This window comes from Macaca fascicularis, chromosome 7 (genome assembly GCF_037993035.2).
Source record: "Macaca fascicularis isolate 582-1 chromosome 7, T2T-MFA8v1.1".
Lineage (NCBI taxonomy): Eukaryota > Metazoa > Chordata > Mammalia > Primates > Cercopithecidae > Macaca > Macaca fascicularis.
The window spans coordinates 18077434-18099324 of NC_088381.1; the positions used below are offsets into that span (position 1 = coordinate 18077434).

Consider the following 21891-nt stretch of genomic DNA (forward strand, 5'->3'; position numbering starts at 1 on the left):
TTTGAGACTAGATAGACCAACATGGCAAAACCCCATCTCTACTAAAAATACAAAATTAGCCAGGCGTGGTAGTGCACGCCTGTAATCCCAGCTACTCGGGAGGCTGAGGCAGAGAATTGCTTGAACCCGGAAGGCGGAGGTTGCAGTGAGCCAAGATTGCACCACTGCACTCCAGCCTGGGCGACATAGTGAGACTCCGTCTCAACAAAACAAACAAAAAACAAAAAAACCTCCTGGTCTCTATTCCCTAGTTATCACTATGAGATCACGGAATTTACCTTGCAAGGCCTCTTTAGGCCACTGCTCTTCAAATTGTGGTTGTGTAGTTGGTTCTGAATATCAGCATCAGTATCACCTGGGAACTTGTTAGAAATGCAGATTCTTGGGTTTCACCCCAGACGTACTGAATCAGCAGCTTCTGGTGGTAGGGCCCAGTTATCCTTTTTAAAATACCATCCAGGTGATTTTTGTCACAAAGTTTGAGAATCATTGGTATTTGCTGATACAGTAGTTGCTTAATAAAACCTATTGGGGCCGTGCGCCGTGGCTCACGTTTGTAATCCCAGCACTTTGGGAGGCCGAGGTAGGCGTACTGCTTGAGCTCAGGAGTCCGAGACCACCCTGGGCAACATGGCAAAACCCTGCCTCTAATAAAAATACAAAAAGTTAGCTGCGCGTGGTAGTGTGCGCCTGTAGTCCCTGCTACTTCAGAGGCTGAGGCATGAAAATCGCTTGAGCCCAGGAAACAGAGGTTGCAGTGAGCCAAGATCATGCCACTGCACTCTGGCTTGGGCTAGAGTGAGACTCTGTCTCAAAAAAAAAAAAAAAAAACAAAAAACGCTGGGCCAGTGGCTCACGCCTGTAATACCAGCACTTTTGGAGGCTGAGGTGGGTGGATCACGAGGTCACGAGTTCAAGACCAGCCTGTCCAACATGGCGAAACCCCGTCTCTACTAAAAATACAAAAATTATCCGGACGTGGTGGCACGTGCCTTTAATCCCAGCTACTTGGGAGGCTGAGGCAGGAGACTGGCTTGAACTAGGGAGGCAGAGGTTGTGGTGAGCTGAGATTACCCCACTGCACATCAGCCTGCATGACAGAGCAAGACTCTGTGTCAAAAAAAAAAAAAAAAAAAAAAAAACCCAAAAAATCTATTGGATAATTCTGTGTTCAGCAACTCCATTTATGAAGACTGGGTTCTCTCTACCTACTGACAGGGCTAAGCCTTGGCATACTGCTCTCTGATTACCTGCAAACACAGTAAGTAATTCCACACAGCAAAAGACAGTCTAAGAAAGCCTAAGTTTTAGAATTCAGACAAAAGAACAATGTAGAAACTACCAAAATAGGCCAGGTGTAGTGGCTCACGCCTGTAATCTTAGCACTTTGGGAGTCCGAGGTGGGTGGACTGCTTGAGCTCAGGAATTCAAGACCAACCTGGGCAACATGGTGAAACCCTGTCTCTACAAATACAAAAAATTAGCCAGGCATGGTGGTACTTGCCTGTGGTCCCAGCCACTCAGGAGGCAGAGGTGGGAGAATGGCTTGAGCCCAGGAGGTCGAGGCTGCAGTGAGCTATGATCATGCCACTGCACTCCAGCCTGGGTGACAGAGTAAGACCCTGTCTCAGAAATAAATAGACAGACAGATAGACAGACAGACAGACATGGCATCTCACTATGTTGGCCAGGCTGGAATTGAATTCCTGGAATCAAGTGATCATCCTGCCTCAGCCTCCCAAGTAGTTGGGACTACAGGTGTTCACTACTGTGCCTGGCAGGTCCCATATTCTTGCTGTCTCCAGATGTGGACAAAGTTTTTACCTCCCACTTATGATTCTTCCCCATCTCTCTCACAGCAGTCCTGCTCCTCACCTGGGATAACCCACCCCCACATACTAACCCTGAACTAACATGGCTGAAATCAGTCCAAATCAGATTTCCGGGAGATAAAAAACATTTTAATGTACAACTATAGCATTCATATACCTTAGCCCGGGGCAGGGGTTGGGAGTTAGGTAAGAAGGGATGCATTTAGTTTGCCCTGTCCCCAAAGAGGGGGTAAATAGCTAAGCTGCTCTTCACTCCCAGCACAGACCTTCGAAGCTCCAGGTATCAGGATGTAATGGTAGGGCTCATTCTGCTCCAAAACAGCTCAAACCACCTGCTCCCAGGAAGGCAAGCTTTCTGCTCCTTGGTCTTCTGCCTGCCATTAGGACACAATGTCCTTTGTCTGGCCAGGCATCTGTTGAAAGGCTGGATACAGGACAATGTACCCATCTTTCCATCTATAGCAACTATCCTAGGTCTCTGATACCCCATTTGGGAGCACCGTTGAAGTCAGTCTCTGGAGGTAGTGCTGACGCAGAGGGGGCAACTGAGAATAGAGCTCAAAGCCCTCTGGGAGTGTGGAATTGGGAAGCTTATAGTGGAGGAGGTGCTGCCGGAGACCCTGCAGAGAGGAAAGAAACCTTATGAAGTAGGTAATGAGATCCTGTTGTGGTCTCTGTCCCCCAAGATCCTCTAATATCCCACCCTCCTAATGGCCCTGACCCTACCTCATCTGCCAGCAGCCACGTTTTCTGCAGCATACTCCTGCGGGCAGCTTTTACCTCATCCTAGAAGCAGAACAGGGAGAGGTGGCACTGAGCCGAGGGCTGGTACCAAGCACTTCTCCCCCAGCTGGCCCAGAGGCAGCTCTCTTCCTTCCTCTGAAGATGGAGATGTAACTTACTGAGCTCTGTGGGTCCTGAGAGAAGATGAAGCTATTGACATGAGCTACAGCCACAGCATAGAGCACGGGGCACCAATGTGGACGGAGCGCACCAGTAACCAGGGTCCGGAAGTAGAGCTGAAGGAGGGCCAGGTTGTCTTCGGGAGGCACTGTGTAACACTCCAGGGACACAGGCAACTGTGACAGGCGAAAGGATGTGTTGAGGGGGAGGGTAGTAATATATATACATCCACAAGGTGCATGGATAATAATCACATGAAACCAAATCATGAGGGCAGAGATCAGGTCCTAGACAGACATCTGTCCTTCTTCTAGCACAAGGATCAGGGTTAAAGACTACAGAGCAGATGTCGGGGAAAACTGGGAACTGAGAAGCAGCCATTAAAAAGAATGAAATTGGCCATGTGTGGTGGGCCATGCCTGCAATCCCAGCACTTTGGGAGGCTGAGGCAGGCCGATCACATGAAGTTAGGAGTTCAAGACCAGCCTGGCCAACGTGGTGAAATGCCATCTCTACTGAAAATCCAAAAGTTAGCTGGGCATGATGGCGGATGCTTGTAGTCCCAGCTACTTCGGAGGCTGAGGCAGGGGAATCACTTGAACCCGGGGGGTGTAGGTTGCAGTGAGCCGAGATCATGCCACTGCACACCAGCCTGGGCGACAGCGCGAGACTCTGTCTCAAAAAAAAAAAAAAATTAGCCAGGCATGGTGCTGTGTGCTTGTAATCCCAGCTACTCAGGAGGTTGAGGCAGGAGAATCGCTTGAACTTGGGAGCTGGAGGTTGCAGTGAGCCATTTTACTCCAGCCTGAGCAACACAGTGAGACTGTCTAAAAAAAAAAAAAAAAAAAAAAGAAAAACAAAATCTTAAAAACAAAACATAGTAACTTTTTTTTTTCTTTTAAATAGAATCTCCTACTATTTCCAAGTCTGGAATGCAGTGGTGTGATCATAGCTCACTGGCAGCCTCAGCCTCCTGAGTTCAAGTGATCCTCCTGTCTCAGGCTCCTGGGTAACCAGGTCTATGGGCAAGTCACCAGGCCTGGCTAATTTTCAAGTAACTTTTTATAGAGATGGTGTCTAGCTATGTTGCCCAAGCTGGTCTGAAACTCTTGGCTTCAAGCGATCCTCCTGCCTTGGCCTCCCAAAATGTTGGATTACAGGCATAAGCCACCTCACCCAGGAAAAAAAAAAAAATTTTTTTTTTTTCTTTTTTGAGACAGTTTCACTCTTGTTGCCCAGGCTGGAGTGCAGTGGCACAATCTGGGCTCACGGCAACCTCCACCTGCCGGGTTCAAGCGATTCTCCTGCCTCAGCCTCCAGAGTAGCTGAGATTACAGGCATGCACCACCACGCCCAGCTAATTTTTTGTATTTTTCTTTAGTAGAAACAGGGTTTTGCCATGTTGGCAAGGCTGGTCTCGAACTCGACCTCAAATGATCTGCCCACCTCGGCCTCCCAGAGTGCTGGGATATACATTTAAGTCCTTAGCCTGATATTTGAGGCTCTCTCAGACTTTACTTATTTTTAGCCTTAAGTTCCCAACAGAAATCTGTCCTCCTTCCTTCTGCCCTTTGTCATGCTCCTTTTGCTTATGTTGTTCTGCTAGGAATCTCCTGCCTTTCTACCTCTTCACCAATTCAAATTCTACCCAACCTAGAGTGCCTGGGTCAATCCCCACTTCTTCCACAAAGCCCAATTTGATCTTTCCCTTCTCTGAATCCTGACAACACCTAGCATCTGAATAATTCAGAACTATGCAGGTTTTCAGTAAATCTCTTATCTAGATTGTAGCACTGATGAGCAAGGAGCTATGCCTTATTAATAATAGTAATGAATACCTACCATACGCCAGATACCATGTTAAACCCTTTTCTTTTTTGAGACAGGGTCTTGCTCTGTCACCAAGGCTGGAGTGCAGTGGCGCAGTCTCGGCTCACTGTAGCCTGCGCCTCCCGGGTTCAAGTGATTCTTCTGCCTCAGCCTCCCGAGTGGCTGGGACTACAGGCACCCACAACCACGCCCAGCTAAGTTTTGTATTTTTAGTAGAAATGGGGTTTCACCATGTTGCCCAGGCTGGCCTCAAACTCCTGACCTCAGGTGATCCACCCACCTCAGCTTCCTAAAGTGATGCAATTACAGGTGTGAGCCACCACACCCAGCCCACATTAAGCCCTTTTCATTGATTCTCTTAATCCCCTCAAAGCCCCCAAGAGGTAAGATGAGGAAGCTGAGGTCTTCCAAAGCTCCTCAAGGCTCAGGACTGTCCCTGGGGCCCAGTGCAGGGTACCCTTGCAGGTCCTGCTGGACTGAAAAAGTACCTGGGTCAGAGGCAGGCTCAGAGCTCGCAAGGCTCCCACGTGTTCCCCAAAGAGAGCAAGGCGCAAGGTGACACTGAACCGACGCTGCAGGGGCAGGAGGACCAGGGCCCCAAAGAGGTGGTCCCCAAAAGAGACAGCCTCAAAATGGTCCAGGAAGTTGGCATAGAGGTCAGGGAAAGACGTCAGGCCAGGGAGTGGGCAGTCCAGGTTGAGGTTTGGCAAGATTTGAGGCTGGCAGAGCTGGGCTAGGAGGGCTGCCACCAGATGCTGTACTCGGGACTCTCGGAACAGCTCACTGTCCACCAGGAACACACACATGAGCCGTGCCAGGAGGGCAGCAGGGGGCACAGCCCAGAGGGCCTGGGGGCGCCAGCTCTCTAAAACTAGCACCCACTGCAGGACCCGCATGGCTGTGCCTACGGTGTCCATGGGAGAGAGTCCCGAGGGCGTGTCTGAAGCCCGGTGGTAGAGGTGAATCAGCGGCAGGAAGGGCCAGTCGGTGGGCAGCAGCGGCTCCATAGGCACAGGCAGTAGCAGGGTTGGGACTCGCTGTAGCTCCCCTCGGTGCAGAGCCTGGGAGGCCAGCAGACTGGCTCGGGCTGGCAAGCAATGAGTCAGGTAGCAGCTGCGGATGCTGGGGAGGTCCTGGCAGGCCTGAGCTAGCAGAGTCCCTTGCCCACACCAAGGGACCTTGCTGCTTCCTAAAGACAGCTGGTCAGAGAAGTCAGCTGCCTCTGGACCCCCTGATGTTCTTTCCCTGTAATGGGACCCAAAAGCCAAAAATGAGGGCTGGAACCACAGCACCTGGAGGCTGTGCCAGCTCTTTGGGACTTCCTGGAGGCTCCTAGGTCCAGACCTGTGCCTCTCTGCTCCCTTAACAACCTCCCATGCAGTGCTGTGTAGCAGTTAAGAGGAAGCACGCTAGAGCTAGCTGCCTAGGTATGAGTTTACATAACTTCTCTGAGCCTCAGTTTCCTCAGAGTAGAATAAGGATAATAATAGTATCTATCTCATGGTCCAAGTAAAATACTTAACATGTTGATAAATACATAAGGGAGTATCAGACACGGAGTAAACACTCTGTAGCTGATGGCTATTACGTGTGTGTAACTGATTTATATACCATTTTTTTAGCCATGCAGTCACACTGAAGTCTCACAATCATTCTTGGGTATGTTTAGCCTGATCCTCACTTCACTAATGAGGTAATGGAAGCTCAGAAGAATTAAATGTCATCCATAGAAGAAAGAGAATTTAGGTCTCCTGGCTCCAAATTCAGGGCTGCTCTGTTAACAACCACAGCAGTGTCCAAAAGGGCTGAGTTGATGCCACCAACCAAGCACTTACGGGAGGAGCTCCAGCCGGAATACACAGCTCAGCAGCAGCTCATGGGCGAGGTGCTCACTTCCAGGCAGCAGCCGGCTCAGCAGGGCCAAGGCCATACCATGATGGAGGGCAGCATGGGGGGCTGGCAAGAGCTGCAGTGCTGCCTGCAGACAGAAAAACAGGGAGCTATCTAGTGCGGGAGAAGGGGACGTGGCAGAGAGAAGTGAGAAAGATAAAAGTGAGGCTGAAGGGCACAGGTCCAGGGCATGTCTGGAGGAAAGTGGGAGCTGCATGGCCTGGCAGAAGCAGGCTGGGGTCCACAGAAACAGGAGGGGGATAATGGGATGGGGGGCAGAACCTGTCAGACAGGGGGACGCACCGCTTTCTGGGCCAGAGCGAGTGCCAGGTACTGCAGGTGGTACTCATGGCGCAGGGCCCACGCAGAGAAGGGTGTGAGGTGTGGGGCAGCCCCAGGAGCCACACACTGGAGGAAGTAATTCTGGAGTCCCGGGGCAGCCAATATGGCAGCCAGCTGAGGAAAAGCAATTTTGTTCAGATATAGAAATTGACTCTGATGCCTTCTAGGGCTCCCCAGGTGGCTGCCCCTCTCTCCAGACTCAGGGAAATGAGTGCCAGCAGAAGGCCTCCCTTCCCCATGGGACACCCTCCCACTTTCTGTTTTTTTTGAGATGGAGTTTCGCTCTTGTTGCCCAGGCTGGAGTGCAGTTCACCACAACCTCCGCCTCCCAGGTTCAAGCGATTCTCCTGCCTCAGCCTCCAAGTAGCTGGGATTACAGGTATGAGCCACCACACCCGGCTAATTTTGTGTTTTTAGTAGAGACGGAGTTTCTTCATTTTGGTCAGGCTGGTCTCGAACTCCTGACCTCAGGTGATCTGCCCCCCTCGGCCTCCCAAAGTGCTGGGATTACAAGCGTGAGCCACTGCGCCCATTCCACCCTCCCACTTTCTTTCTGATTCCTGCCATCTTGGCCCCTTGCCTGGCCCCTAACTAGGCACCCCACACTTACCTGGCCACACAGCCCCTTGTGGATCTGGGCGAGGGTATTGAGAAGAGAGAGGAGGGCAGTGAGGAAGGGGAAGGGTGAGGCTGAGCCAGCCAGACTGAGACTGGGGCAGCCTCCCGAGCAGCCCAGTGAAACGAGGCTGGGGGGAGCTTCAGGGGCTGGCGCACAGGACAGCGGGTTGCAGAGAGGGGAGCAGTGCCTGTAGGTAAAGTGTAAAGAGCTGCTGGGTCTGTACCCAAGACTAACGGGGGGCCTGGCTGTGGAGGTCAGTGCCCACACTCCTCAGAGCCCACCCCACTGCTGCCTGCTAGGGATTCGGGTTTCCCTTGGGCTGAGGGCCTGCACCCTGGGATGGACCAGGGAACTGGACCCAGGAATCCCACAAGGATGAAACTGTCTCCTCCCGACTCCCCCAGCTACCACACACAGTACATACCTAAGGGAATCCCACAGGCCGCCCAGGGTGGGCTGACTCAGCAGTGGCAGCAACAGCTCCTCTGACAGGCGCTCCATGTCCTGGAGCCAATCCTCTGGGCACGAGCTCGGCTGGTGGACCAAGGAGTTCACTGAGCTGCTGGCCCAGCCATTCATTCTCCTAGCCCCTGTGTACCCAGGCCAATGCCACCATCCCAAGAGCCCAAAAGAGCATGTTTGGAGGCTTCTGCAGGCTGAGCCTTCTTGGGAGAGAAGGCCCCTATGTGTAGGGGGCATAAAGAGAGAGCACCCAGGCTACAGGAAGGCTGAGCTGCTGCGTGGGCTCTCTGGCTCCTGGGAAGCTGAACGGGGATATGGAGGTGAAAAGAGGAAGAAGGGTAGGAATTAAAAGGGAAGACAGTAAATGGGGAAGTAGGAGTGAAGAGACGGACACAGAGAGGGAGCAACAGGTGGAATGTAGCTGAAGGCAGGGTGCGGGGGCCTGGTAGATGGCCAGCAGGAGGCACTCACTTGCTGGCTCCAGGCCTGGTAGTAGGCACCCAGGAACAACAGGCAGGCAACCGGCACTGGGCCCACGGCTCTCCACATCTCAGGTCTAGACAGCAACTTCAAGGTCTGCCTTAGACACGGCTCGACAAGAGGCTGGAGCCCAGACACCTGTGTCCAAGTGACTAAGGAAGGGGTGGCCGAGAGGCTGGCCTCAGCAGAATCACTACAAAAGTGCCAAAGGAGGCCACAGTGAGGATCTGGCTGCCTCACGCTCCTCTACGCTCCAGTCACCCCAGCCCTGTGGAGGAGCCCTCCACCTGTCCTGTGGGTCCTGGCTATAAACTACCTGATGGCTTCAGCGGGGGTGCTGCCGGCTGCCAGAGTCAGCTGGGTGAGGAGAGTGAGCAGTGCGGCTATCCGCTGCATGGACAGGGGCTGAGGCGGGTGGGTGCTGAGCTCCTGTGGCACCACCTGCAAGGCCCGCATCAGCACTGGGTAGAGCTCCCTAGGGAAGAACAGGGACTGATTTTCACTGCATGAAAGCAGGTGAAGACATGAGACGTAGGTCACGGCCCTGACCCAGGGATCTGCAGTTTGGTAAAGGAGGATGAGGAGGAAGAGTGGGGCACTCTTGGAAGGCTCAGCCCTAAAGAATGGAAAGGATGTAGTCCTTCAAGGCTGCCTCCAACAGGGAATTTAAATGTGATTTCACAGATACCAATGCTTTTTTTTGTTTTGTTTTTGAGACAGATTCTCTGTTGCCCAGGCTGGAGTGCAGTGGAATGATGGAGTGATCTCGGCTCACTGCAACCTCTGCCTCCCAGCTTAAACCGATTCTCCTGCCTCAACCTTCTGAGTAGCTGGGACTACAGGCATGCACCACCACACCTGGCTAATTTTTGTATTTTTAGTAGAGACGGGATTTCACTATATTGGCCAGGCTGGTCTCGAACTCCTGACCTCGTGATCCGCCTACCTTGGCATCCCGAAGTGCTGGGATTACAGGCGTGAGCCACTGTGCCCGGCCAATGCTTTTGAGCAGAGAATATGGTTAACCAGGTTTGTCCCCCTCTTCCCTGGCTGGGCCTGACTCCTAAGCCTTTTCACATCTGGCAGAAATCCTCCCCCTCATTCTTATCCTTCCTCCAACCTTGGGACCTTGAGCAAGGCTGAGGTGTTTGATTTGGCCGGAAGAACAGAACTGAAGGTATCTAGGGGGAGCCTACCCACTGCCTCTCCTCACCTGTAAAGGTCACCGCCCTGGCCATAGGAGGCAGCCACAGCCCACAGACGGAGGGCCTCGGTGCTCAGCGTCTCAGCTTCCTCTGGGGGCAAGGCCAGTTCTTGGGGAGCCTCAGCTATGAAGCGGCACAGGCGGCTCCGGAGATCAAAGCTGCTCAACTGGAAATGGGCACAGTCTGGGGATCAGGGTCAGCTGTGCGTCTTAAGTCTAGCTACTCTCAGCTGGACAGAGGGTGGCTTAACTCAATCCTGACCCAGGCCCCTCTGGTGCCACAGTCATATCTCATCCACCCTGCCCTTCCTCCTTATTTATTTTATGATTTCTTTAAAATCTCAATTTTATTATTTTTTTTATCATTTATTGTTATTATTATTATTGAGACGGAGTTTTGCTGTGTTGCCCAGGCTGGAGTGCAGTGGTGCGATCTTGGCTCACCACAACCTCCGCCTCCCGGGTTCAAGCGATTCTCCTGCCTCAGCCTCCTGAGTAGCTGGAAATAGAGGTGCGTGCCACCATGCCCGGCTAATTTTTGTATTTTTAGTAGAGACGGGGTTTCACTATGTTGGCCAGGCTGGTCTCGAACTGCTGACCCTGTGATCTACACACCTTGGCCTCCCAAAGTGTTGGGATTACAGGTGTGAGCCATTGCACCTGGCCCCTACTATTTTTTTTTAGACGGAGTCTTGTTTTGCCACCCAGGCTGGAATGCAGTGGCATGATCTTGGCTCATGCCAGCCTCCATCTCCCGGGTTCAAGCAATTCTCCTGCCTCAGCCTCCCAAGTAGCTGGGACTACAGGCACGCACCACCACACCCGGCTAATTTTTGTACTTTTAGTAGAGATAGGGTTTTGCCATGTTGGCCAGGCTGGTCTCGAACTCCTAACCTCAAGTGATCCACCACCTCGACCTCCCAAAGTGCTGAGATTACACACACGAGCCACCACACCTGGCCAGTAGTAGTATTTTTGAGACAGGGTCTCACCCTGTTGCCTAGGCTGTAGTGCAGTGGTTGGTGCAATCATAGCCCACTGCAGCCTCCACCTCCCAGCTCAAGTGATCCTTCTACCTCAGCATAGCGAGTAGCTGAGACTACAGGCATGTGCTACCACATCTAGCTAATTTTTTGTTTTTGTTTTTTATAGAGACAGAGTCTCACTATTTTGCCCAGGCTGGCCCCTGAACTCCTGGCCTCAAGTGATCCTCCTGCCTTGGCCTCCCAAAGTGCTGGGATTCAGGCCTGAGCCACTACACCTAGCCCTCCCTCTTTTTAGCAAGGTTTGCTGGGCACCTTCTCTAGGGCTACTTGGCTATAGGTGATGAGTGCCTATGTGCATGAGGCCCTGATCTGGGTCTAGGGAACAGGGAGACCTCCTATCACATCATGAGACCACAGTACCCCTATATGATGCACCAGGCTCCAGTAAACAGGTTCATGCCTGGTGGTTTCTGTCGCATTTCTAAGCAACTGGATCAGAGAGGAAGAAGATGGCAAGAGCTGGCCACCCAGAGTTCAGGAGCCATGTTTAGCTCCCAACCTAACCCTGTCCCATGCATTCCCCCATCCCTCGCCCTATGTCCTGCTCACCAGCCGGGCAGCAATATTCCTCCCAGCTGAGGCCAGGACACGAAGTAGTTTCATGGCAGTAGCACAGGGTACTTTGTATAGACTAGGGGTAGGCCCTGCCCCCACAGGAGACCAGCTGGTGGGCAAGAACTCTCGAACTATGGTCTCTATCAGCCGAGGGCACTCCAGGACCTATGGGAGGCAGGAGGAGAAAGGGAGGCAGGAGGAGAAAGGGAGGCAGGAGGAGAAAGGGAGACAGGAGGAGAAAGGGAGGCAGGAGGAGAAAGGGAGACAGGAGGCTGTGGGTCAAGACAAGGCCCAGCTAGGCTTTGTGCCCATTCCCTGCTCCCTTTTTTCTCACCCTTGTGGCTGACTCCAGGGAATGCCGGGCCAGGCGGATGAGCACGGCCAGGATGTCAAGGACCACAGCAGGTCCTGGGTAGGTCACCTCTAGCAAGTAGCGCAGCCGAGGCAGCAGGCTGGTAGCCAGGAGCCCCTGGGAGTTGGAGAGAGAAACCCACTGACAAATGCAGCTGGGCCCCGGGCACTGATGACCCCTCTTTCCAGCATGTGCTCATCCCCTGGGCCATGGGATGGGAAAGCAGCTGTCCCTTTACTTTGATGACATCATGTCGGGCCAGGTCAGGTGGAGGCCGGCTTTCTTCTTCAGGGCTTTTCCTTTTTGCTTTTTCTGCTGGGCATTCTTCATCCTCGTCCTCATCCTCCTTGTCCTCCTGGCTGGGCATCAGAGGGAATGTCAAAGCTCCGTGGTACCAAGAGAAGGTGCTGTCGAGGAGCTCCTGCCAGAGGAAAGGGAGTTGGGGGGGCGATGCTGAAGGGGCCAGGAAATGGATCCAGGAGTAGAGAGGATGTCCCCCCAACAAAAACAGAAAGGCAAGGCTCCTGGGCTTTGGGGCCTTTAGGAGATGAGGGAGACGCCTGCCATCCCATTCTACATCTTGCCTGCAAAGCCTTAGCAATGGGGCCATGCCCAGTAATAGGAATATGGACCCTGGCACCTCCAAGCCCAAGCCTCATTCCTACCCCTATAGTACCTCATCTCCAGGAGCCACCAGCAGAGCCCGAAGAGCACGGATGGCGGCTGCAATGACCCCATCTACTCTGTCATCCAAGGAGAAGCGCAGTAGGAAGAGGAAACCAGCATCCAAAAGGAGGCTTAAGACACTGCCTGCTAGCCGGTCCCCAAACTCACCAGCCTGGGCCTGGGGGAGGAGGATAAAACCTTGCTGAAGATGCTGAAGTTATCTGGAGTCTTTGCCCTAATCCTTTGTTTGCCCCCCTGTGATCCCAGGTTGTTAAAAGCACATAGCTGGCTAGTCAGCCAGAGTGAAAAGGGCAGGAGATGGGGAAGTCTGAGGCTGTGGGGTGAAGGGTAGGGTGGGCAGGACCAGGCTGTCAATCTACTCACCCTACTGATGACCTGGGCCAACACATGCAGTGCCAGTGCTCTCTGCTGGGACACCTGGCTGCGGGTCAGGTGGAACAGCTCCTGTAGGGAGTACCCTGCTCTCTGGGGCAGGAACAAGAAGTCAGAAGCAGCCAGGATACAGCACAGTGCCCCCAAAACACCAAGCAAGGTATCACAGGAAAGACAAAGATAAATAAGTGAAATCTGCCCTGCTTTCCATGGAGCCTCAAGCCGGTAAAGATAAGACTTGCATACAAGTAACCATGCCATAAGGCAGATGCAAAGGAACGTGGTAACTATGTTTAATTTGCAACCAGCGGACAGGAGAGAGAAGGGGACCTGGAAAATTGAACTGGTCTCAGTGGATGGGTAGAGCTTCAGTGGCCGGTCATGGAGCAAAAAGCAAAGGCATTCCCTGGAGCAACTGGAGTCCTGGAGGGCCCTGAGCACAGGAGGTATGTGGGGAAAAGCCAACAGAGCGAGCGGTGCAGCAGGGAGTGAAGGAGGCAGAGCAGCAGGGTCAGCAGGGACAGAAGGTGGAAGGAATATCTTGCCCAGTTGAGACCAGGACCTTATTCTGTGAGCAGAGGGAAGCTGGAAAACTTCTGGAGGCAAGGCATGGCCTGAGCTGGGCCAGGATAAATCAGCATGGCAGCCCGTGAGGCATGGATGGCAGGGGGGCGGAGAATGGAGGGCATGGAGAGCAAGCAGAGGAAGCAAGGCCACAGTGCAGGAGGCATCATGAGGAGGTGACAGAAGATCGGTGAATTCTAGCAACTGACCAGAATGTGGAGAGAGGATCAAGATTTTGAACCTAAGAAACTGAATGCCATGCCTGTAATCCTAGCACTTTGGAAGGCCGAGGCAGGCAGATCACGAGCTCAGATGAAGACCATCCTGGCTAATGCAGTGAAACCCCGTCTCTACTAAAAATACAAAAATTAGCTGGATGTGGTGGCGGGCGCCTGTAATCCCAGCCAGTCCAGAGGCTGAAGCAGGAAAATGGCTTGAACCCGGGAGGCGGAGGTTGCAACGAGCTGAGGTCGTGCCACTGCACTCCAGCCTGGGCCAGAGCGAGATTCCGTCTCCAAACAAAAGAAACTGAATGCACGGCAAGGGCATGAACTAGAACAGGGCACAAAGAAGGTCAAAGGCAGTTGACCAGAGATCCTTTTCCACAGGGTTGTTTTTTTTTTTTTTTTTTTTTTTTTTGAGACGGAGTCTCGCTCTGTTGCCCAGGCTGGAGTGCAGTGGCCGGATCTCAGCTCACTGCAAGCTCCGCCTCCCGGGTTCACGCCATTCTCCGGCCTCAGCCTCCCGAGTAGCTGGGACTACAGGCGCCCGCCACCTCGCCCGGCTAGTTTTTTGTATTTCTTAATAGAGACGGGGTTTTACCGTGTTAGCCAGGATGGTTTCGATCTCCTGACCTCGTGATCCGCCCGTCTCGGCCTCCCAAAGTGCTGGGATTACAGGCTTGAGCCACCGCGCCCGGCCTCCACAGGGTTGTTAAAAGAGCTGCTCCGTCCTCTCCAGCCCCATGCCTTACCTCTGCCTCCTCTCCATGGTGGTGCAGACCCAGGTGGGTGGGCAGGTCCACGTCAGGGGCCAGTAGCTCTCCCTGAAGACTGAATCGAGCCTGCATCCTCTAATGGGAAGAGAAAGAGGACTGTGGTCTAGGGGCACCAGCAACCTTCACACACCCACTCCCCACCTTTAATCCCACGCCTTTCAGGACTTAGGTACTGACTCTACTTCTAACCAGAAATGGGGCTTATCTGGCCTTGGGGGCCAGGCAGAGTGATGGGAAAGGTGGGTGAGAGCAAAGGAGAGATGCTTCTCAGGCTCTGGGCAATAGAAAGGCCTGAGTTCTGAGGGCAAGAGCAGCAGCTCCTCTCCTGCCCCATCTCACCCTCCCCTTGTAGGCCAACGGGCCCTCCTCACCTCCTGTGTCTGCTGCCGCCGGAGAGGGGGCAAGTCCTGGGTCCAGTGGAGCTTCTCCAGCTCGACAGTGTCCATGTGCAGCCATTCTTTCTGAGGGGTCATGGGCAGTGCCAGAGCTGGGGAGACACAGCATGATAGTATTCCCCAAAGGGCTCAGCTCACTATCCACAGGGGTCCCCACTATCACCCAGCAGCTGCCATATCCACTTCTGTTCCAGGATCTGCCAGCTTCTCCCCTCAGTTATGGCTAAATGGCATGGCCCAGGGACTGGAACTCCTGAGGCTGGGGTGAAAATCTCAAATATGACAGACACACTCCATCCTGGGCTCTAGCCCCTTGCTGACCCCAGGATTTGTTGGGAAAGGAGAGAGAAGGAAGAGGAGAAGGAAGAAAGAGAAAGAAAGGTGAAAAAGAGGAAGAAGGAGGACCACATATATTGGGAAGGCACCACTCTCCACTCTCCAGTACCAGCCCTTAAAGGAGCAGGAGAGTGGGGACAAGGAGGAGGAGGCAGCTATACTGCTCCTGGGAGGCAGGATACAGAAACAAATCCCACAGCATTTTCCTCCTTCATGCCTACCCCCACCCAACCTGCTCAGCTGGCCTGGAGCTCCTTCGGGGGCATGAGGTTCCTGGCTGTCATAATTCGATTTCTTCTTTTGCTAATCACTAATGAAATAATCTAGTTTCTGGGAAATGAGTGCTTCCACTGGCCTCTCTGCTTCTGGTCTGGCATGTTCATAAGACCTTTGTCAGATTCTGCCTCTCCCATTACCCTGGCCCTGCCATCTTCCCCCCAACACTGTGAGCAGAGAGAGAAGGAACAGTGGGATGGACAGAGCCAGAGCTGGGGCAGCTACAGCAAGGGCAGGAAGACAGTCTGCCAGGAGGGGGTGGGGTGGGATTCAGCCATCATGCATTGCTGCCCCTTAAAAGGGAAGGCGGGGAAGGAGCAATAACAGGACAAGAAAACAGGAAGCATGTGCAGGAAGAAGACATGCATCAGCAATGAAGACTGACTTGAAGCCAGTAATGAGGATTAATGTTAGATGTCCAAAAGCACAGAAGCTTCTCTCTTCTCTCATTTGCCAGGCCTAGGAGAAGGGACAATTTCCTCTACTTTTATCCACCAAAATATGACCCCGCCTCCTGCAAACCTGGGGCTTCTGGCTCCAGCTTGTCTCCCTTCCTGGGCTCACTGGCAAAAGCTGACATGAGGGGTTTCTCCTTGGAGACATTAGCAGAGGGTCCTCCTGGCCTCTGCTCCTCAGAGGCCTTCTCTCCTGTTTGCTCTTGGGTGCGGCTGTGAGATCTCAAGAAAGCAACCAAGCTGGGGTCTAGAGGCGAAGGTAGAGGGGAGAGTGAGTGAGGGCAAATCCTCCCTGGCCTCCTACAGACCTACAACCTGCTGAATATTGCCTGTCTGTGAGTGCCAAGGACTAGGACAAGCTGCTTCCCAGCCTGGGCCTGAGCCTTCTGGGTGCTCCTGTGGCCCATCAATGACCCAGCCTTCTCACACCTGTGGGGTCACTAGGCCCACCTGCCCACCTTTCCCTGTATCCCTGATAGTCCCCTGGCCCAGGTTCCTATGCCTATCCCTGTGCTTGGTTTCAGGTCACAGTTCCAACGTAAGTGGCTGTAGAATAAGTTGATGTTGACTAGGGCCAACTCTTAGCTAATTTATTTATGCACGCATATTTACATATATATATATATATATATATATATATATATTTTTTTTTTTTTTTTTTGAGATGGAGTCTCGCTGTTGCCCAGGCTGGAGTGCAGTGGCGCAATCTTGGCTCACTGCAAGCTCCACCTCCCAGGTTCAGGCCACTCTCCTGCCTCAGCCTCCCAAGTAGCTGGGACTACAGGTGCCCGCCACCACACCTGGCTAATTTTTTTGTATTTTAGTAGAGACGGGGTTTCACCATGTTAGCCAGGATGGTCTCAATCTCCTGACCTTGTGATCCGCCCACCTCGGCCTCCAAAAGTGCTGGAATTACAGGCTTGAGCCACAGTGCCCAGCCTTTTTTTTTTTTTTTTTTTTTAGGAGATGGGAGTCTTGCTCTGTTACCCAGGCTGGAATGCAGTGGCGCAATCTCGGCTCACTGTAACCTCTGCCTCCTGGGTTCAAGCGATTCTCCTGCCTCAGCCTCCTGAGTAGCTGGGATTAAAAGCATCCACCACCACACCTGGCTAATTTTTGTATTTTTAGTAGAGACAGGGTTTCACCATGTTGGTCAGGCTTTATATATATATTTTTAAAGAGATAGGGTCTTGCTCTGTTATTCATGCTGGAGTGCAGTAGCACAACTGTAGCTCACCACAGCCTCAAACTCCTGGGCTCAAGCAATCCTCCTGCCTCAGCCTCCCAAGTAACTGGGACTACAGGCATGCGCCACCACACCTGGCTAATTTTTTTTTTTTTTTTTTTTTTTTTGAGACGGAGTCTTGCTCTGTCACCCAGGCTGGAGTGCAGTGGCCGGATCTCAGCTCACTGCAAGCTCCGCCTCCCGGGTTCACGCCATTCTCCTGCCTCAGCCTCCCGAGTAGCTGGGACTATAGGCGCCCGCCACCTCGCCCGGCTAGTTTTTTGTATTTTTTAGTAGAGACGGGGTTTCACCATGTTAGCCAGGATGGTTTCGATCTCCTGACCTCGTGATCCGCCCGTCTCGGCCTCCCAAAGTGCTGGGATTACAGGCGTGAGCCACCGCGCCCGGCCTTTTTTTTTTTTTTGAGATCGAGTCTTGCTCTGTCACCCAGGCTGGAGTGCAGTGGCACGATCTTGGCTCACTGCAACCTCTGCCTCCCGGGTTCAAGTGATTCTCCTGCCTTAGCCTCCCGAGTAGCTGGGACTACAGGCATATGCCACCACACCCAGCTAACTTTTGAATTTTTAGTAGAGACAGGGTTTTACTATGCTGGCCAGGATAGTCTCAATCTCTTGATCTTTTGATCTGCCCACCTCGGCCTCCCAAAGTGCTGGGATTACAGGCGTGAGCCTCCGTGCCTGGCTGTAACTTATTATATCTTTATTTTTTGTAGAGATGGATTATCACGATGTTGCCCAAGCTGGTCTTGAACTCCTGGCCTCAAGTGATCCTCTAACCTCAACCTCCCAAAGTGCTGGGATTACAGGTGCAAGGCACCATTCTGAGCCCTAACATGTATTATACTCTATAGAGGTGCTAGTATACAGAGGGTAACAAGATTGACTGAGTACCTGGTATTTTGGTGAACAGACACTAGCAGGGAGGTATAGCATAGCATAGTATCACAGAGTAGAAGAGACTATAGATATACTGGAGTATAGCTATAATAAAGCATAGTGTATACTATACCGGGATAGTACAGTTATACATAGCACAGTGGTTAAAAGCAGGGCCTCGGCCGGGCACGGTGGCTTATGCCTGTAATCGCATCGCTTCAGGAGGCCAAGGCAGATGGGTCGCTTGAGGTCAGGAGTTCAAAACCAGTCTGGCCAATATGGTGAAACCTGTCTCTACTAAAAATACAAAAAAATTAGCTGGGTGTGGTGGTGCACATCTGTAATACCAGCTACTCAGGAGACTGAGGCAGGAGAATTGCTTGAACTCAGGAGGCAGAGGTTGCAGTGAGCTGAGATCGTGCCACTGCACTCCAGCCTGGGCAACAGAGGGAGACTCCATCTCAAAACAACAACAACAAAAACAACAACAACAAACACAGGGCCTATGAGACCAGATAGACCTGGGTTTAAATCCTGTGCTCCTTATCAGCTATGTGACCTGGGTAAAATTTCTTTGAAATTTTAGGCCTCAGTTTTTTTTCATAAGTAAAATGGGGTTAATACCACCTACCTCAAAGGACAAGTTTAAGGACAGAATAGAATAACGTGTTAAAGGCCAGGCACGGTGGCTGATGCCTGTAATCCCAGCACTTTGGGAGGCTTGGGTGGGTGAATCACTTGACACCAGGAGTTTGAAACTATCCTGGCCAACATGGTGAGACCCCATCTCTACTAAAAATAAAAAAATTAGCCGAGCATGGTGATACACGCCTCTAATCCTAGCTGTTGAAAAGGCTGAGGCACAAGAATCACTTGAACCTGAGAGGCAGAGGTTGCAGTGAGCTGAGATAGTGCCACTACACTCCAGCCTGGGTGACAGAGTGAGACTCTTAAAAAAAACAACAACAACAAAAACCAGCCTGTGCAATATAGTGAGACCTCATCTCTACAAAAACCTTAAAAAAAAAATTAGCTGGGGGCCAGGCATGGTGGCTCTCGCCTGTAATCCCAACACTTTGGGAGGCACTTTGATCCACCTGAGGTCAAGAGTTTGAGACCAGCCTGGCCAACACAGGGAAACCCCATCTCTATTAAAAATACAAAAAATTAGTCAGGCATGGTGGTGGTCACCTGTAATCCCAGCTACTTCGGAGGCTGAGACAGGAGAATCACTTGAACCTGGGAGGCAGAGGTTGCAATGAACAGAGATTGTGCCATTGCACTCCAGCCTGGGCAAGAAGAGCTAAAATCTGTCTAAAAAAAAAAAACGCTGGGCACAGTGGCACACGTCTGTAATCCCAGCACTTTGGGAGGCCAAGGCGAGTGGGTCACCTGAGGTCAGGAGTTCGACACCAGCCTGGCCAACATGGTGAAACCCCGTCTCTACTAAAAATACAAAAATTAGTTGGGCATGGTGGTGGGTGCCTGTAATCCCAGATGCTCAGGATGCTGAGGCAGGAGAATCACTTGAACCCAGGAGGCAGAGGTTGCAGTGAGCCTAGATTGTGCCATTGCACTCCAACCTGGGCAACAAGAGTGAAAACTCCATCTCAAAAAAAAAATTTTTTTTAATTAAAAAAAAAAAAAAAAAATGGCTGGGCATGGTGGCTCATGCCTGTAATCCCAGAACTTTGGAAGGCCAAGGTGGGTGGATCACCTGAGATCGGGAGTTCAAGACCAGCCTGACCAACATAGAGAAGCCCCACCTCTACTAAAAATACGAAAAGTCAGCCAGGTGTGGTGGCAAATGCCTGTAATCCCAGCTACTCGAGGGGCTGAGGTAGGAGAATCTCTTGAACCTGGGAGGCAGAGGTTGTGGTGAGGCGAGATCACACCACTGCACTTCAGCCTGGGCAACAAGAGTGAAACTCTGTCTCAAAAAAAAAATTAGCTGGGTGTGGTGGTGTGCGCCTGTAGTCCCAGCTACACGGGAGGCTGAAGTAGGAGGACTGCTTGAGCCCTGGAGGTGGAGGCTGCAGTGAGCTGAGATCATGCTACTGCACTCTGGCCTGGGTGACAGAGCAAGACCATCTCAAAAAAAAAAAAAAAAAAAAAAAGCATTCAAGTACTCAGCACAGTGCCCAGAACTCACAGTAAGCCTTGCTCAATAAGTGGTATTCCCCTCCTAGCCTGGTCTCAGCACGAAAGTCAGGCACCCATACCAAGCTGGGCCAGCAACCGCTGCTGTTCCTGCAGGATCTCCTCAGGAGCCATGGCCTGCAGTCTTGCTATGTTCTCTTCATGGATAGTCTGGGCTTCCTGCTCAGCTTCTTGATCCCTGAGCCCCTTCCCTGTGACCAGATTGGGTCCCTGAAAGCTGTGGCTGCTCCCAGGAAGCTGGCAGCCCTGGTCCCTAGGAGTGGGTGTCTCACAGGCCACGGCACCTGGAAGAAAGGTATGATCATGTTCATTGCTCTGTCCTCCATGGCTCTAACTGGGTTTTCTGGCCTTCTTCTATAAGCCTAGTAGCCCTGGAGACAGGTATAGACCCAAGCTTTCCTCAGACAGAGTGGAGAGACCCCACTGGGTCTGGCACAGGGACTCCAGGTGGCTGCTCCACTCACCGCTTCCCTAGTACTTACATGAAAAGGTTTTCCTCAGAAACACCCTAATTTCTGACTCTTCTCTTGGATATCTAGGTAGCCATCTGTAGCCAGGGGCCTGCTCCCAGCTGTTCAGCTAATAATTTGCATCATTAAAGGAATCTTGGCCAACACATTCATTTTACAGTCTCTGCCAGACACTTCTGCCCTATTCCCTTTCTCTTAGGATTGCATAATGGCCTGCCCCACTCCCAGCACCTGAGACCCAGATATGGACCCAAGTCTCCCATACCTAGTATTCTCAGACTACTTGAGATGGCTCAAATGCACCTCTCATTTGAGGCAGGAAGATATGTCTTCAAAAATGACCCCATGACTGTGTCTTTTAAAAAGGCCAAGCCCAATCCTCTTCAACCCCAGCTCACCCTCTGGTGGGCCCAGGTTGGGCACGACTTCCCCAACTGATGGGACCCTGGCTTCAGCTATCCTCCTTGCTGCAATTTCCTGGGCAAAAATGCTTCTCTTACCAGATGTTGCTGATTTCCCCTGCGGGGCAAAAAGAAAACCCAGGTTACTGATGCTCATTATCCCACTTTCCTCTCAACCTCTTTATATCAAGGCCTCTGGAACAAAGAGATAAAAGAGGCTTTGCTCCATTTCCAGGGATCACAACCCTAGTTCTCAGAAAAAGGAGAGGTCTATAGGAATAAAAGTCTTAGAATCTCACAGACTTGGGTTGAAGTTCTGGCTCTCCTACCTATTAGGTGTGTGGTGTTGGACAAGTTATTTATCTCTTTGGGGTCTCAGTTTCCTCATCTGAAAAATGGGAATAAGGAATCCTCATCCCCAAGGTATCATCATGATACCTGCCTTATAAGTTTGTTATGAAGATTAAAAGAAGTAATGGGCATGAAGTGCTTAGTATAGTACTGCTTTGTAAATGAAATTGCTTATCATCACTAAACTACCTGCCTGAAGAAGATGCACTGTGAGACTCACCTGTCTGTCTCCTAAGCACCACCTAAGCTTACCCTTCCCTACCTGTGTGTCCCGCGAGCGATGGAACACAGCGGGGAAAGCAACGCCACTGGGCATAGGCAGATTCACAGTCACTGAACTTGTATCTCGTTCCTGTAGCAACAAAGCACAGAGTTGTAAAGCACAATGGAGAGACTTCCCTAGGCTGGACCCTATCCTATTAGCCCAGTTCTGAACGATGAGAACCTCACTCTGGGGGGTTATGGACCCTCCTCCCTTCAGGGCAGAGTGATTCTAACCCAGCCCCCAACCTGACCTCGGGGGGTAAAACTCTACCTTTCTGAAGCACCATCCACTCATAAGGCTCACCCGCCCCAAGCCTCCTATATCCCTGTTACCCTGGAACATCTTATCCTACTCAGCCCGAGTGAGACGCACAATAATCTTAGTCAAGACAGCAGTGATGTGCTGATCATGCCTCCTCAGCTTCTCTTCTGGGTCCTCATCCTCAGGCAGGGGGTGGCAAGGGCTGGACCTGGCTCTCTTCGGGGGAGAAGGGACCAAAGCTGGGGGCAAATCTGGGAGATCTGAG

At 52.0% G+C, this 21891-nt stretch overlaps 1 protein-coding gene across 4 annotated transcripts in view; it reads right to left on the bottom strand.

The window, feature by feature from the left end:
- Positions 1–1939: 1939 nt before the first annotated feature.
- Positions 1940–21891, bottom strand: part of RPAP1 (RNA polymerase II associated protein 1) — a 28103-nt gene continuing 8151 nt past the window's right edge. For 3 of the 4 annotated variants that reach the window (XM_005559248.5, XM_045395333.3, XM_045395334.3), the window contains exons 3-25: positions 21738–21886; positions 21363–21452; positions 20747–20867; positions 19941–20162; positions 15665–15844; positions 14507–14622; positions 14112–14210; positions 12566–12667; positions 12192–12359; positions 11754–11936; positions 11498–11632; positions 11158–11328; positions 9572–9729; positions 8675–8833; positions 8350–8551; positions 7841–7950; positions 7408–7603; positions 6759–6911; positions 6401–6543; positions 5054–5810; positions 2735–2911; positions 2559–2618; positions 1940–2452 (exon numbers count right to left, since the gene is read on the bottom strand). In XM_005559248.5, the coding sequence (XP_005559305.3) occupies positions 2303–2452; positions 2559–2618; positions 2735–2911; positions 5054–5810; positions 6401–6543; positions 6759–6911; positions 7408–7603; positions 7841–7950; positions 8350–8551; positions 8675–8833; positions 9572–9729; positions 11158–11328; positions 11498–11632; positions 11754–11936; positions 12192–12359; positions 12566–12667; positions 14112–14210; positions 14507–14622; positions 15665–15844; positions 19941–20162; positions 20747–20867; positions 21363–21452; positions 21738–21886 (4001 nt within the window). In that variant the 3' untranslated portion in view covers positions 1940–2302. The remainder of the gene's footprint in view (positions 2453–2558; positions 2619–2734; positions 2912–5053; positions 5811–6400; positions 6544–6758; positions 6912–7407; positions 7604–7840; positions 7951–8349; positions 8552–8674; positions 8834–9571; positions 9730–11157; positions 11329–11497; positions 11633–11753; positions 11937–12191; positions 12360–12565; positions 12668–14111; positions 14211–14506; positions 14623–15664; positions 15845–19940; positions 20163–20746; positions 20868–21362; positions 21453–21737; positions 21887–21891) is intronic. The other variant, XM_045395335.3, reaches the window with a different exon arrangement.